This window comes from Phacochoerus africanus, chromosome 10 (assembly GCF_016906955.1).
Source record: "Phacochoerus africanus isolate WHEZ1 chromosome 10, ROS_Pafr_v1, whole genome shotgun sequence".
Classification (NCBI taxonomy): domain Eukaryota; kingdom Metazoa; phylum Chordata; class Mammalia; order Artiodactyla; family Suidae; genus Phacochoerus; species Phacochoerus africanus.
Window position 1 is genome coordinate 130249161 of NC_062553.1, and position 16228 is coordinate 130265388.

Sequence of the window (16228 nt, forward strand, 5' to 3'; positions counted from 1 at the left end):
TCAAGGCCATTGTTAAGGTGCTTACCTCCTATGTTCTCTCCTGGGAGTTTTTTGGTTTCATGTCTTACTTTCACGTCTTTGATCTGTTTTGAATTTATTTTTGTGTGTGGTATAAGATAGTAATCCAGTTTACTTCCTTTCTGTGTGGCTATCCAGTTTTCCCAGCAGCGTGTATTAAAAATACTGTTTTTTCCCATTGTATATTCTTATCTCCTTTGTCATAAGTGAATTGACCAGATATACATGGGTTCATTTCTGAGCTCTCTATCCTGTTCCGTTGATCTATGTGTCTATTTTATGCCAGTACTGTGCTGTTTTGTCTACTATAGCTTTGTAATATAGTTTGGGGGCTGGAAGTGTGATGCTCAGAATTTATTGCTCCTGTTTAGTAAACAAACCTCAGTTCTGAAAAGCAAAATTTAAACATTTATGAGCAAAAGCAAAGGCTTCTTTCTAGTTTATCTAATGTAAATTTTTTCTGATTTAGAGGTTTTTTAAAAAAAATTTTAAGCTAGAAATACCTACCTACCTTTAAAAAAAAAAAAATCAAAGCTAAACATTCCTTATCTGGTATTTAGTTATTTCACCATTTCTTCTTATGAAAATAACAAATTTAATGAGCATGAAGGAAGAGCAAAAAGCTTTGTCCTCTTTGATGCAGATGACAAGTGGTGGACAGAAAAGGTCAAGGATATTGAGACGGTCTAATGAACTTTATTTAGAAAGTCTAAATGTTAAAAATTAACTTTTCTGCTTTCATCCTGCTATCACAATTTTCCTTCATCATTGAGCCTTAAATATAATTTTCCGTCCTGTTCTAATCTCCTCCCAAAGTACTTGATGATGAAAAGAACAGACTTTTTCAGTGTTGCCATTTCAAAACGCAAGCACAGCAATGACCCGTGCTTAGGGTGACTCATAAGACCAAAACGTAAACGTTTCCTGCACTTACACTTTTAAAAATTATGTGTTAATAATGCTATTTCATAATAGTATACTAAATTATTGTTATTAAACATTTTCTGGCAGTTGGATCAGACACACACCATGAAGAAATATATAATAATCAGGAAACACTTCACCTACACAAAGGAAAGGGAGCTACGAATTTTGGAGACATACTGAGTCCTTCCTGCTCGGGATTCGCCCTTTGATTCCTTTGTTTCAGTCCTGCAGGGCAGACAAGTCCTACCCCACACTCGCCCATGGGCCAGAGGGCACTGTTGTGTCCACGCAGTGACAGATGTATATGGATGAATATTAAAGCACATGTTATTTTTTATCTCTTTTATTCTGAGTCACATCAGTGCATCAGGGTAAATCAGGGGCTGGTATCGCCAACATGGGTTTTTCTGGTGCGGAATTCTTGAAGATGTGAGACCATCCTAAAATCTTTGTTGCATTGACTGGCAGAATTTGGTTTCTTGGCCTTTAAAATGCATTCGAGTATTTTTTTTTAATTGAAATATAGTTGATTTACAGTGTTGTGGTAGTTTCAGGTGTACAGCAAAGTGATTCTGTTTTTTATAAATACATTCTTCTTCAGATTCTTTCCCCTTATAGCTTATTACCAAATACTCAATATAGTTCCCCGTGCTATACAGTAGACCCTTGTTGGTTATCTGTTTTATGTTCTTCCCAAACTCCTAATTTCTCACTCTTCCCCCACTTCCCCTTTGGTAGCCGTAAATTTGTTTCCTGTATGTTTTAAGTATGTTGATGTTCCAGATGGTACTAAAGATATATCTTAGTATCTTCATGCATTTTTATTTGTTAATCGAGCTCACATTACTTTATATACGTCGTAAAATTATTTCACAGTCTTATAAAAACTTTATAGGTATTTTAATGGCTGAATATTCTTTCATCAGAGAGGTGAGCCATAGTTGCCCGTTATGGTAATTTGGCTACTGAGACTGGTTACTTTGGGGGCCTTTTATAAATAAAAGCATGATGAACATTTTTTCCATATGGTTGCTTCATGTCTGATTTTTTTCACCTAAGATTATATTGCTAGCATAGTCCCATGAGTGCCAGAGAGATAAAGAAAGTTTGAACTACTAATGCCCCCCAAAAAAGAATGGGTTGCATTATGAGACATAACATGACTTTTATCCAAAAGTGCCCTTTCTTCTTGCAAGTCTAACCTTTAACCTGGGACCAAATGCAGAGAGTAGGGGTAAGCACAGGTGCAGAGGCCTCTCTGGGTTTTACCTTTGGCTTTGGCTCTGCCTCTGTCCTCACTGAACAGATAACTCAAACTATGCCTCAGTTGCCTCAGCTGTGAAATGGTAATAATATTAATAGTCTCTGCTTCTTCAGATTGTTGTGACGTTCAAAAGGGTTCATTTATCCAAGGTAAATCTCTTGAAACCCTTCCCAGCACAGAGGAAATGCTCACTAAATGTTTGCTTGTAACAGTAAGCAGCATCTAAGAGACTTTTTTAATTTTACATTTTCAAAGGTTATTCCTTGGTTTCTACTCCCCTGGCATTGCAAATTATGTCAAAGTACTTCTTTTTTTTTTTAAAGTTTTTTAAAGTTTGATGGACAAAGTTGTGATAATTTCTGCTGTACAACAAAGTGATTCAGTTATACGTGTACACATATTAATTCTCTTGCAGATTTTTTCCCACGTAGATTATCAGAGTCTCAAACGACTTTCTTAGACTCTTCCTTACTGCAAATACATGCATTGAATGTGCTGTAAGATGCCTAGATTTATTAGTATTTGAGATGTACACATAAATCACACAGCATGTGCCTGGATCCTTATCTTGGACAGCCGATGGCAGAATTCTCAGCAAAAAAAAAAAAAAAAAAATGTTTTTTGTGAATGGTTGGGGGTCTTTTACCGTTTTCACCTTCAAGTACAGAAGTTACCATGAAGCTCCTCCAAATAAAGGAGCAAAATGTGGTGGGACCCCAGGGGCATCTCCAGGGGAACGAGGAAGTTGTCGACCCGTCAGGATCCCAAGCCTTGGCCGTTTTCCTACCACAGCCACAGGTTCCAAGGAGGCTCTGGGGGGGGTCCCCCCAAGACACTCACCCTGTGTGTTACAGAAAGGCTTTTTCTTTGTATTACAGTTCGTCCTCGCCCCACAGAGCTTGGCAGAACCTCATGGAGTCACTAGCAACTCTTGCGTAAACTAGGCAGGCCCGCGTGGCCTCCTCCTTGGCCCGCTAATCTCAGAGCTGATCTTGGCCTCAAATCGTAACACGCCCATGGCAAGACGGGAGGCTAGAACCACAAGAAAAGTGTGTAGAGAGGAGCTGACTCCGTACAGATTTCTTACCATTCCCTCTAAATAAAGCAGGATTTCTCCACCTCAGCTCTGCTGACCGTTTGGACCAGCTAGCTCTTTCTCACGGCAGGCTGTCCCACACGTGGGAGAGGTTTTAGTCACATCCCCGGCCTCTGCTCCCTAGATTCCATGGTGCCATAGCCTTGCCCGGTGTTGACAACCAACAGTGTCTCAGACAAAATCAGGTCCAGGTGAAAACCACTGTTCTAAGGCCACAGGGCAGTAACCGGTCCCTTTGTATCCTTGGCCTTGGTCTTTTTCTCCCCAGAGTGTTGGCCTTGGCCTTGGTCTTACTCCCTAGAGTGTTCTGTGATGAAAGGGGCCTTGAACGACATCCCGGAGTCCACCACTGAACTGTGTACAATCTGAAACCAACACCCAGAAGCAGAAAAATAAAACTAGTCCTCTACCAGCGCCACGAGGCCAAGGCTTAAGCCCTGTGTTCCTCAAAAGCTCAGTTCTAGCTAAAGAGCGCGATCTCTTGCTTTTTCTGAAAGTGCATACGTTTGTACTAAAATTAATTACATCAGTAAAACAGCAGGTTTTAACCTTTTATCACTCTATTCGTTTTTCCTGTCTTCACCATTTCTACGGGGAAAATGTATCGTCTTGAAGGTGCATCTTCCAGAAGACATCATTAATGACCTTTAAAAATGGCACTCCTTATAAAAGTGTTTTTATATTACACGGGTCTAGCATCTCAGAGTTCCTGAGCTACTTGTTTTCTATCAATTTTATTCTCTCATGAACTTCAGGTGCTATTTCCATGTTCTGGGCACAGGCTCAATTCCTTGCACTCCTTTGGTGGCAATAATGAGTTGACGTTTCAAAGTTAATGGTTAATGACAATCATGTCTGTTATTTCTACAGAAATTAAAACAGGAAATATATTTAGATAAATGTAGCCGATGTAGTTGCTGGCATATGAATTTTATCGTGGCATTATGGAATCTATTTTACTGTAAACTGGCCAGATGGGATAAGTTGAACGTTGCCTTTTTTTACCTTAGAATATTTTTTACATACATTGTTGAATCAAACTTCGATCCAAAATTATCACTGAATCTGGGATGCCATGTCTTTAACACTAAGAATTATTGCCAAACAACTGCTCTCGTATTTGTTTTAATGTTGAGAGAAAATTAAGTATGAATGTGAGGTTTTTTTTTTTATTTAACTAGTTGGAAATCTTACTGCTATTTAAGTGTTTTTAAATTGATTTTTCGTGTGTGTTATGAAAAAATCACATGCAAAAGGAGCCCCTTTATGAAATATATAACACTGCATTTTATACTTAGCATGTTTTCTTGCTGTTTGAGTATTTATTTTAGAAGTATTCTTGGCAAATATAGCTATGAACTATAGTTAGCTTGTAATTTTTTTTAAATTGTCCTTTGTCTTTCATGAGCTAATGCATGTTCCACATAGAAATGCAATTGAGCAATTACTTGGTAATCATCAGATTTGAGCATATTTTACATAACACAAACGTTAACAAAAGCTTTTATTTAGTGTTTATGTTAAATGTAACTCTTTGCTAGATTGTTTTCTTGTAATCCTCATAGTGGTACGCATTTATTAACTGTTTATGTTCATAATTGTCCCTGAATTACCTTTTTTTTTTTTTTTTACAATTGTCCATTGTTCTAGCCTCTTGATCAATGTCTTGGGAATATCTTGTAGTTGAAAAGTGTTTGTCTGACAACAAGTATTAATGGGTTCAAAACTCTTCTGGTCTTTTTGGTAAAAATGTTTAAAATAATAAGATAAAGAAGAAGAAGAGAAGGAAGGGGTAGAAGGGACGGGCAATCTGGTTGAGGCCACATGACCTAGAAACTTGAAACAACTAAGATTACAGAATCAGATGACATGTAATCAAGTGGAGATTATGTGGTGGTGAGTTACAGGAATTCAGAGTTGGGAAAGGTTATTTAGACCTGAGGGTAGTTGATGAAGCTCTGTGGGCAGTGGATTCTTATCTCAGCCTCAAAGGAAGTTAGAATTTGGTTTGGTTGGTGATTGGCTGGTGATCAAGCGATGACATTCTAGGTGAAAGGACAAGCAAGAGAAAAGTCCTTGCAATGAGAAAAAGCTTCCAATATAATAAATACAATTAATCCAAGGGTTTGACATGTTCCTGCAGTTTGGACACGGTTTTTACACCTTTCTATGAAAAGAACATTGCTTGTATTCCCATTCCTTCTGACCTAAAATAAGAAGCATGAAGGTGTTTCTGGGGTCGGAGGGACCTGAAACATGAGAAATCTGTGTACCCAGTATTCATTTAGCACTTGTGTTGCCCATGATTCCAGAGCTAAAAGGAAAGTAAAAAGGTGGTGTTTTTCCATTTATTTCCTTGATTACAAATTCATTATACCGTACTTTTCTTTACAAAAGAGGATTACAATAGAAACACAAACCTGTGTGTAATTTGCTTGTTGGCAGTAAATATTTCTGGACACCTTTCTAACACTGGCATTCTTTTTTGTTTTTCTATTTAGGGTCACACCTCTGGCATACGGAAGTTCCCTGGCTAAGGGGCATTTCTGAGCTGAAGTTGCTGGCCTACACCACAGCCACAACAATACCAGATCTGAGCCTCATCTGCGCCCTACACTGTAGCTCACAGCAACATGCATCGTTAACCCACTGAGTGAAGCCAGGGATCAAAACTGCATCCTCGTGAATACTTAACCCGCTGAACCACAGTGGGAACTCCTAATATTGGCATTCTTTATTTCACTGGTTCTCCGCCTTTTTTTTTTTTTCTCGTGCCTCTTTCCTTCACTCTAAGTTGCAATCTGATACTCTCATCCGCTCTTATTACATAAAATAATTATTCTAAGGAGAAGACCTGGGAAAGATAGGTGTGAGAATCCAGGGGAGGCATGTGGACCATATATGGTTTGAAAGTTCCCCTTAGACATATTGAGATCACCCCATCACTGCGCCTATTGCTACGTAAGAATTGTTATATATGCATTTTAAATTCTATACCTCTGTTGATGTTTTTCTGGAGTGTGAGTCATAATTAGATTAGTAATGAATTAGAACAAATTATCTTCAATAATGTGATTGAAAAGATGGGTTGTTTTTTTTTTTAATTCCTCATTTATTTTACTTTTTAGATCCCCAAATCCAGGAGCGAGGGATCTCTTCGGGTCCACAGGGTACCACATCCAGAACTGTCTGAGAGCGTTCCTCAGGTCAGCCTGCGCCTGAGTCGGAGAAAACCCTGCTGGGATAACATGAATTCATCAGAGGATGCTAATGTGGCCACGTTGCTATCCAGGTTGGCATGTTTCCTGTGTTTACACGCTAAGTACTGCATTGTCTGTGCTGGTGTATAGGTCTGCATATGTCGGCATGTTTGCACGTATCCACCACTGAGGTCATCAGGATACAGAGCAGTGAATCTCTTTAAACTTCTTTCTAACGTCTGAAGATTTTCTGACTGATAGTTCTTATCACAGGAGCATCCCTGGTTTGTTAAATTTTATTTCCTGGATCAAGACAGATTAATCAGTTGGACTATGCTCAACTCACATTAAAAGTTGGAAGTGTTATTTTTTTGGATGCTTCCTCCTAGTATGTTCGGTGGCCAGTAGCATCTGCAATTAGCATGGACCTCACAGTTGTTACCAGAACCAAGTCTCACGAACAAATTTTGAATGTCGCCTTGTAACCATTACACTGCACATTATACCTGAGAGCAAACTTCTTTAACGTACTTGAAGAAAAAAGCAAACAATCTTAAAATGCATAAAATGGGGTCTGAATCTTATTTACGCCTAACATAAGGAATTTTCCCTTTTAAAAGTTTTTCATCTTTTATTATAACTTGAAACCTATTTCTATATTGTTTAAAAGTCATTGCAAGTATAAGAAAGCTCTAAAGAGTGGAAAGACTTTTAAGACATAATAACATGGCTAAAGAGCTTACCACTCTGGGTTGTTTTATGGAAGAGATTGGGGATGTAGCAAACAAGGTCATACAAGGAATTAATGAGAAAAAAGGCTGGGAAGGTGGAAGGAGGCCAGGCCATCAAGGACCGTGAATGCCAGCCTGAAGTTCTTTTGCATTCAGTCTTGTCTTCACTAAATGTAGGGTTAGCACTCAAACTCTGGTTCTAGGAAGTGCTTTAGGGCAAAGGATGCAGCAGTGAACAAAGCCAGCCAGGCCCTGGTGTGTATGCACCTTACGTTCTGGAGCGGGAGGCAATAGCAAGGCACCTAGAAAAAAGCCTGTGAAGAAGGTCACTTTGACTCTAGTAAATGGGGGTATTGAGAAACGAAAACAGGAGTTCCCGTCGTGGCACAGTGGTTAACGAACCCGACTAGGAACCATGAGGTTGCGGGTTTGATCCCTGGCCTCGCTCAGTGCGTTAAGGATCCGACGTTGCCATGAGCCGTGGTGTAGGTCGCAGACACGGCTCGGATCCTGCGTTGCTGTGGCTGTGACGTGAGCTAATGGCTGCAGCTCCGTTTAGACCCCTAGCCTGGGAACCTCCATATGCTGCAGGTGCAGCCCTAGAAAAGACCAAAAAACAAGACAAACAAACAAAAAAAAAGAAATGAAAATAGGTTGATATATTAGACTGATCCAAAGACTATTTTAGTTTGCACAGGCAGGGGCAGCCTGAATTGAGCCAAGAAGGCAGGGAGAAGAGAGACTTTGAAGGTCAACATAAGAGCATTTCTGTGCAGAAAAACTGAAGGAGGGAAGCTTGGCTTCTTCCTCCAGGTAACGGGAAGCCAGGGAAAGTTCCAGGGGGGTAGGGGAACGTGATGGGAACCATGGTAAGTTGGTGTATTGGAAAACCAACCTTCCATCAGCCTGCAGGCTGGATTGGAAGAGCTTGGTGGCTGGTACAGTGTGAGTTCCCTCAATAGTTCTCCTTTTACTGAGCTCTAGTAATGTGGCGTTTACTTGCCCAGGTGCTGGCGATTTAGAAAATGAAACCTAAGTCCTACCCTTGGGGAGACAGAGGATAAGTGAATAAAAATTCACTAATTATCTTTACATGTACATTAACTAAGTGCCTGTTACATACCTGGCATGGACGGTGAAAGGGGCTGGTGGTAAAGTCATGCATAAGATTCAAATGCTCCTCTTTTTTTTTTTTTTTTTAAGTTGTATTGGAGTACAGTTGACTTGAAATGTTGTATTAGTTTCAGGTGTTCATCAAAATGATTCAGTTATATGCACACACATATCCGTTATTTTTCAGATTCTTTTCTCACGTAGATTATTACAGAGAATAAGTAGCATTCCCTGTGCTGTACAGCAGGTCCTTGTTAGTTATCTATTTTATATGTAGTAGTGTTTATGTATTCATCTCAAACTCCTGATTTATCCCTCCCCCCCCCAAGTTTCCCTCAAGTGCTCCTCTTAAGACCCCTCAAAAACAGCCAGCAGGTTACTGTGTGAGGACAGAGGAAGGGCACCAACCACGTGGGGAGAGAAGGGTCCGAGGTTTCAGAAAGAGGGTGACTTTTGAACCAAGGCTGGTTAGGATACCGGGCAGGGCTATCAAGATAAGGGCGCGCTTGGAAAAAACAGCCACGTGTGCACGGACGTGCAGGGTGGTGAGGACAACCTGCAGGACAAGTGCAAGTGCAGCGAGAAAAGTCAGGACGTCTGCAGTTCCAAGCAGAGGAAGGAGGAGGGGCCAGAGGTGGGGGAAGGGACAAAGATGAATAGGTCTGGTTGTGACCAACAGAATCCCATGTTCAGGAGTTTGGATTTTCTCTTAAAAATGCTGGAGGGTGATGACAGGACTATGAGCCAGAAAACAGATGATATAAGCAAATTTGCACTTTATAAAAGATCCACAGCAGCTGTGCAGAAGGAAGGATTCACAGGAGCAGTAAAAGGTGCAGGGAGACCAGCCAGGAGGCCACGAGGGTGACCCTGTGCAAACGGGAGCCTCCCACCACTGAGGACCAGCAGGTGCGGGCAGGTGTGTGCGTGGAAGAGAAGGGAGGGAATAATAGCTGTTGTTGCTCAGTGGAGTGGACTTGGTCCACAAGGGCTCAGGGTTCTTTCCGCTTGTGTGTTTTGCATCATGTGGGGTATTATGATATTTTAGTGAATGAAATGTAGGCAGGTCATGTGCATGTAGCGTCCATGGAGAGAAAGCAGCCGATGTTCCAAGCTAGGAGATAAAGAGCAAGGACCCCCCCGGAAGGGAATCCAGAAACCAGGTTGAGACCCATCACATCCCCTGTTCCACATGCACGCTCTGGGACCCGCGGCTCCTGAGGTTGTGGTGCAGGGATGTATGGGAACCAGCATCAGTCAGGGAGGAAACATCCAGAAGAGAATCAAAGGCACAGATACGAAACACCGGGCCTTTCAAAATGTGCTTCTCTATTTTAAAAAGCAGGGCCATGTATAGCCAGGTGACAAGAGCTAGTGGACATGCTATTTTCCCAAATTACTTTTTAGTTATGCCAAGAATGCCTTGAGTGAAATAGTGGAAAGAAAATTTCAAAGGTATTTTGTTTTTTTTATTATTATTATTATTGTTCTTCATCCACTCAGAAAAGCAGAGAAAAAAAAAAACAGGTCCCTGCTTCTAAAGGCAACAAGAAACATTCACCTTCCTATTTGGAGGGTGAATGTGTGTTTCAGAGACACAACTCAAGAGGTGAGATTGTTCAGCTAGCATTGCTCAAGGCTCTGTCTGTCCCTCTGATTAGCATATATCCAGTGAAAACAAAAGCATACTAGGATTTTTTAATTCCTTTTATACTTTATAATTTTTTAAGTACAGTCCTGAAGAACTGACTTCTTCCCACTGGGCAACCTTAAAGGTTAAGATAGAGCAACACCCTCCATGGCAAACCTCAGTCCCTCTGCCATGCGGAAACTCATTCAGTCTCTTGTCTCTGTCCGTAAGTCTCTAGCGTCTGTGCAGAGATTTTTACTTCCAATTTTTGTGTATACCTCTTAATATATTGTATGACAAATTATCAAAGCAAGTGGAGATCCAAGTTCCCATCGTGGCTCAGCGATTAGCGAACCCGACTAGCATCTATGAGGACATGGGTTCAATCCCTGGCCTCGCTCAGTGGGTTAAGGATCAGATGTTGCCATGAGCTGTGGTGCAGGTCGCAGGCACGACTCGGATCCGTGTTGCTGTGGCTGTGGTGTAGGCCAGCAGCTAGAGCTCTGATTGGACCCCTAGCCTGGGAACCTCCGTATGCCGCAGGTACGGCCCTAAAAAGACCCCGCCCCCCCCCCAAAAAAAAAAAGAGAGAGAAGTGGAGATAATTACAATAAATAAATTTAACTAAAAATAAATTTTAACTCCTCTATGAGTCTTTAAAGTGACAGAATAGATTATGAGGCCCATTTTTATTTCATAAATGAACTCATAAAGCCATTTTCACTTGCAGTTACTTTTTAGACCAAGTTATTGGTTAGTTCATAAATTTTAAATTAGATGATAAAGTGTGGGTGTGTTTTGTACACACACACACGCAACTTCCTCTCCGTCTTCTCTCAGGGAATTTTCCATTTTTCTCCTTCACCGTTTATTGGTCACTGAGGTTATGACCACAAAGTTAAGCCTGTGTGTTAAGTACATTGTTATGCCTTGGGCTCTCATATGTTATTTGCTCTGGCTTCCCACCTCTTTTCCAAGGAATTGTCAAGAAGCATTCATCCGACTTTTTCATAGTGTTGATTTATTTTTTTTTAATTGCTCTTATTAAAAGAAAAAACATAATTCAGCAAAATCTATTCTTGTTTGACCTATGGTCTGGTAAGTTTGATTTACTTTACAGAACAAAAGAAGTCATTCTGTTTGTACTTCTGAAAATTATTACAACACATTTATACATAACAGTTGCCATATCAGTTGACAGCAAAGATAAAGCCAAGAAAGAACCTTTGGTACTGAAATGTCCAGAATGATGAAGTGGCCTATGATTTTTCAATAGTTGGTTTGATTTCCAAGGCTTTGAGAAGTGGTTTTTGGCTAACGATGTGTTCTTGATAATTTGAAATTTTTAGAGTTTAGACCGTGTTCAGTGTTTTTTCCCAGGTTGACTGACTTTTTATTTTCTTCTTAATTGCCAATCTTATATATGGTCCTGTTGCTTCTTGATAGGTAGTAGAAATATGAATTTTTACCAGCAAGTGTTCGTTATTTATCTCCTCTTCAGATAGCGGCAGTAAAAAGGAAAGCCTAAAGGAGTAACACATTTTAAAATGTGGTGTTTTGATAGTTCAAAGAGATGTACGCTCTCATTTATTGCTTATTGGCTGACTTCTCTCTTGAAAAATTATTTATTTAGATGAGTAATATTTTCCTTTATTTCTATAGCTGTCTAAAATTGGCATTGAGGATGTAATCATTATAAACAATCTTTTTTCTTTTTTTAATTTATTCTTTATTGTTATTTCCCCCAACACACTTTTTTTTTTCCCCACTGTACAGCATGGGGACCCAGTTACACATACATGTATACATAATTTTTTCTCCCATTGCGGTGCTGCGTTGTAAGTATCTAGACATAGTTCTCAGTGCTACACAGCAGGATCTCATTGTTAATCCATTCCATGAGCAATAGTTTGCATCCATTAACCCCAAGCTCCCAATCCATCCCACTCCCTCCCCTTTCCCCCAGGCAACCACAAGTCTATTCTCCAAGTCCATGATTTTCTTTTCTGTGGAAAGGTTCATTTGTGCTGTATAGTAGATACCAGATATGAGTGATATCATATGGTATTTGTCTTTCTCTTTCTGACTTAATTTCACTCAGTATGAGAGTCTCTGGTTGCATCCATTTTCATAGAACCTTTCTCTTATGATTAGATAGGCTTCATGAGGAAAGCTTAAGAATAACTATATCATATGAGAAAAATAATATATATATGCATATATATGTGTGTGTGTATATATATATATATGTCACTTTTCTGTACAGCAGAAATTGGCACAACCTTGTAAATCAAGTATGCTTTAGTTAAAAAAAAAGCTTTGCATTGATTTTTTTTAGAGCTCAGTGGAACTGTTGTATACTGGATTCCCAGACAAGGAAAGAAGTGCTTTGTGACAGGTTCACTTTATCCCAATGAAAGCATTTAGCTAATCATCTAAAACTGGCAGCGAGCGACAATTCCTAAAATATTGTTAAGAATTCTTTTTTAATCAAAATATTTGTATTACCAAAATTCACAGTAAACAGGAAGGTGTGACTTTGAACCTGAAATGTCTGCTTTAAAGGAGTAAATGCCTGTCTTTCTCCCCAGTGTAAATACGGTGCACAAGTTTGGTGGGTCAGAGGCACACCCAGAAATGAGAATGAGGTTGGGCAGGTGCGCCCCTGTCCAGCAAGACTGGAGTATGTCAGTCCTTCTTCCTACATGTAGTAATCTTATCTTGCTCCTTTTAAAAATATTGAGAAAGATCTTTGCTTATCCGTTACACAGAAACTAAATTGTAGATATTAACTAGCTTATTAATAAATAGGCCATTTAAAGTTTTTCCTGGAAGGGAAAGTTACACATCCATCCTCAAAGAATAAAAGGAGGCGTTCCCACTGTGGTGCAGTGGTTAATGATCCAGCTTGTCTCTGTGGAAGTACCGGTTCCATCCCTGGCCCCAGGCACTGTGGGTTAAGGATCCAGTGTTGCTGCAGCTATGGTGTGGGTTGCAGCTCCAGCTCGGATTCGATCTCTGGGCTGTAAACTTCCATGTGCTGCAGATGTGGCTGGGGGAATAAAAGGAAAAGGAAAAGATATGTACGTACTGTATGTAAAGTTTAAGGTGTTAAAATGACTTGAAGCTACAGTGATATATGTACAGGTGTCTGTTTCGCCATCTAGATAATGATCTATTTCAATGTGTGCAATAGATAAATGATCATTTTTTTCATGTCTCTTCTTTTCATGTTTTTGTTCTATGATGTTCTATGTTGACTTTCAGAATTTAATTTTATAACTTAAAGAAGAAGATTGATATTTTTAGTCTTTTAGGTATTAAACAGTATTTATTGTAATGTTTTATTTGAAAGGTTATAAATTTTCCTTAAATGTGTGATTTTCCTAAAGGCCAAAGGCAAATTTCTAGTTTGGTTCTGTAAAGTCCGAGTGAAGACTCAAGAAACCTTTAGTGTATGATTCCATTTATATGAAATGTCCAGAAAAGGCAAATTTCTAGAACCAGAAAGTAAGAGTTGTGACTGAGAAGCCGAAGGGGATTGTGCATGTGCAGGATATTAACTGTATGTGCCTTGAGGGACCTTATTTGGGGAAATAAAAATGTTCTGAAACTAATCAATGGTGGTAGTTTATACCACATGGTAAAGTTATGAAAAATCATTGCACTGTACACTTAAAGTGGTAGGTTTTATAATATGTAAAATATACCTCAATAACACTGTTTTCACAAATACAAATACAGTGGGAATGTAAATTGGTACAACTACTATGGCAAATAGTATGACAGTACCTCAGAAAACTAAATATAGAACTACTGTATGACCCAGCAATCCCACTCTTGGGCATATATCCAGACAAAACTTTCCTTGAAAAAGATATATGCACCTATATGTTCATTACAGAACTGTTCACAACAGCCAAGGCATGGAAACAACCTAAATGTCCATCAACAGATGAATGGATTAAGAAAATGTGGTGTATATACACAATGGAATACTATTCAGACATAAAAAAGAACAAAATAATGCCATTTGCAGCAACATGGATGAACTAGAGACTCTCATACTCAGTGAAGTATGTCAGAAAGAGAAAGACAAATACCATACGATATCACTTATATCTGGAATCTAATATATGGCACAAATGAACCTTTCCACAGAAAAGAAACTCATGGACTTGGAGGACAGACTTGTGGTTGCCAAGAAGGTGGAGTGGGAGGGAGTGGGATGGACTGGGAATCTTGGGTCAATAGATACAAACTATTGCATTTGGAATGAATAAATAATGAGATCCTGCTGTATAGCACTGGGAACTATATCTAGTCTCTTGGGATGGACCATGATGGAGGATAATGTGAGAAAAAGAATGTATATATGTATGTGTGACTGGGTCACTTTGCTGTACAGTAGAAAATTGACAGGATACTGTAAACCAGCTATAATGGAAAAAATAAAAACCATTAAAAATTTAAAAATACAAATACAGAAAAGGTTTGGGGTAAGGAGAAGTGGATATTCTTTCACAAGAAAGTCACTTGATTGTGAATTGCTGACATATAACTATTGTTATAAGTAGCTGCTCTCTGCAGAGAGTTGTGCTTGTGACGTTTTAGGAGAATTTGTTCCTTTGTACTTTTCATCAACTAGGACAACATGTGGCAGGAATAAAGGTCAGGTCCTCGTGAAAGGTGACTCATAAGGAGGGAACGGAAGAGAAAGCAAAACTCTTTGTGTTTTCATTCTTGGAATAATTTCAGGTTGTGGTTTATTGTGCTGTAATCAAAAGTTGATTGAAGTATTTCAGGGAGAAGTAGAAACAGAAAAGAGAAGCTCCAACATCTTGAGATTGAGACACACACACACACACACACACACACAAGATAGGTCCATTGTTCATAAGCAGAAATGTTATCCAATCTAGTTCTGTGTGAATAGACATTCATGGTTGCCTTTCCTGTAGGTGAGTGTCCTGTAGACATGTTGACAATTAATAAAAGTTTTGTACTTGGTTCTTAGACGAAGAGAGCAGTCAAGAGTGATTAAAATGCTTTCATTTTCTCTATTAGGAATAACGGCTACCATTATGCCAATCTTTTACCTAAAGTAATATGAAGAATATAGAATTGAAATGTATTTGTTTATGTTTAGAGGTGTTCTTTATTTGATGGATAAATGAGGAAAACTACAATAAATCACTTGTCAATATGTAGTAAAAACAAATCTTTCCATGGGATAGCATGTTTGGACTGAAAGAATCATCACATTCTAAAAGTCTTGTCTGTTTATTCCATTTTTCAATACTTTTGAATTATGTGAGAAATGCATCCTTCTTAGAAAAATACAAAATACCACTGGCTAAGACTATAGTTCCCATTGACTCTCTTGCTCTACAATTCTAATTGCCCCCCCCCCTTCTCCAGGAAATAAATGTTATCATGAGTTTGATTACATATTCTACCAGACTTATCACTTTTTTATTAAAGTATAGTTGATTTACAATGTTTCTTCAATTTCTGTTGTACAGCAGAGAGACCCCGTCATATATGTATGTCCATTCTTTTTTCTCCCTACTGTCTTCCATCACATTCCAACTCAAGAGATGGAGCATAGTTCCCTGTGCTGTACAGTAGGACCCCATTGCTTATCCATTCCAAATGTAACTGTTTGCATCTACTAACCCCAAACTCCCCATCCATCCCAGCCCCCCACCCTGGAAACCACAAGTCTGCTCTCCGTGACCATGATCTATTTCTGTTTGTAGATAGAATCATTTGTGCCATATTTTAGATTCTAGATTCCATATATAAGGGATATCATATGATATTTGTCTTTATCTTTCTTTCTTTTTTTTTATTTTCCCACTGTACAGCAAGGGGATCAAGTTATCCTTACATGTATACATTACAATTACATTTTTTTCCCCACCCTTTGTTCTGTTGCAACATGAGTATCTAGACAAAGTTCTCAATGCTACTCAGCAGGATCTCCTTGTAAATCTATTCTAAATTGTGTCTGGTAAACCCAAGCTCCCGATCCCTCCCACTCCCTCCCCCTCCCATCAGGCAGCCACAAGTCTCTTCTCCAAGTCCATGATTTTCTTTTCTAAGGAGATGTTCATTTGTGCTGGATATTAGATTCCAGTTATAAGTAATATCATATGGTATTTGTCTTTGTCTTTCTGGCTCATTTCACTCAGAATGAGGTTCTCTAGTTCCATCCATGTTGCTGCAAATGGCATTATGTCATTC

The 16228-nt window shown here is 39.2% G+C and overlaps 1 protein-coding gene across 6 annotated transcripts in view; it reads left to right on the forward strand.

Annotated features, from left to right (window-relative positions):
• Window positions 1–16228, forward strand: part of FAM13A (family with sequence similarity 13 member A) — a 325535-nt gene that overhangs the window by 186825 nt on the left and 122482 nt on the right. For all 6 annotated transcript variants that reach the window (XM_047799215.1, XM_047799220.1, XM_047799218.1 and 3 more), the window contains one exon: window positions 6434–6597. In XM_047799215.1, the coding sequence (XP_047655171.1) occupies window positions 6434–6597 (164 nt within the window). The remainder of the gene's footprint in view (window positions 1–6433; window positions 6598–16228) is intronic.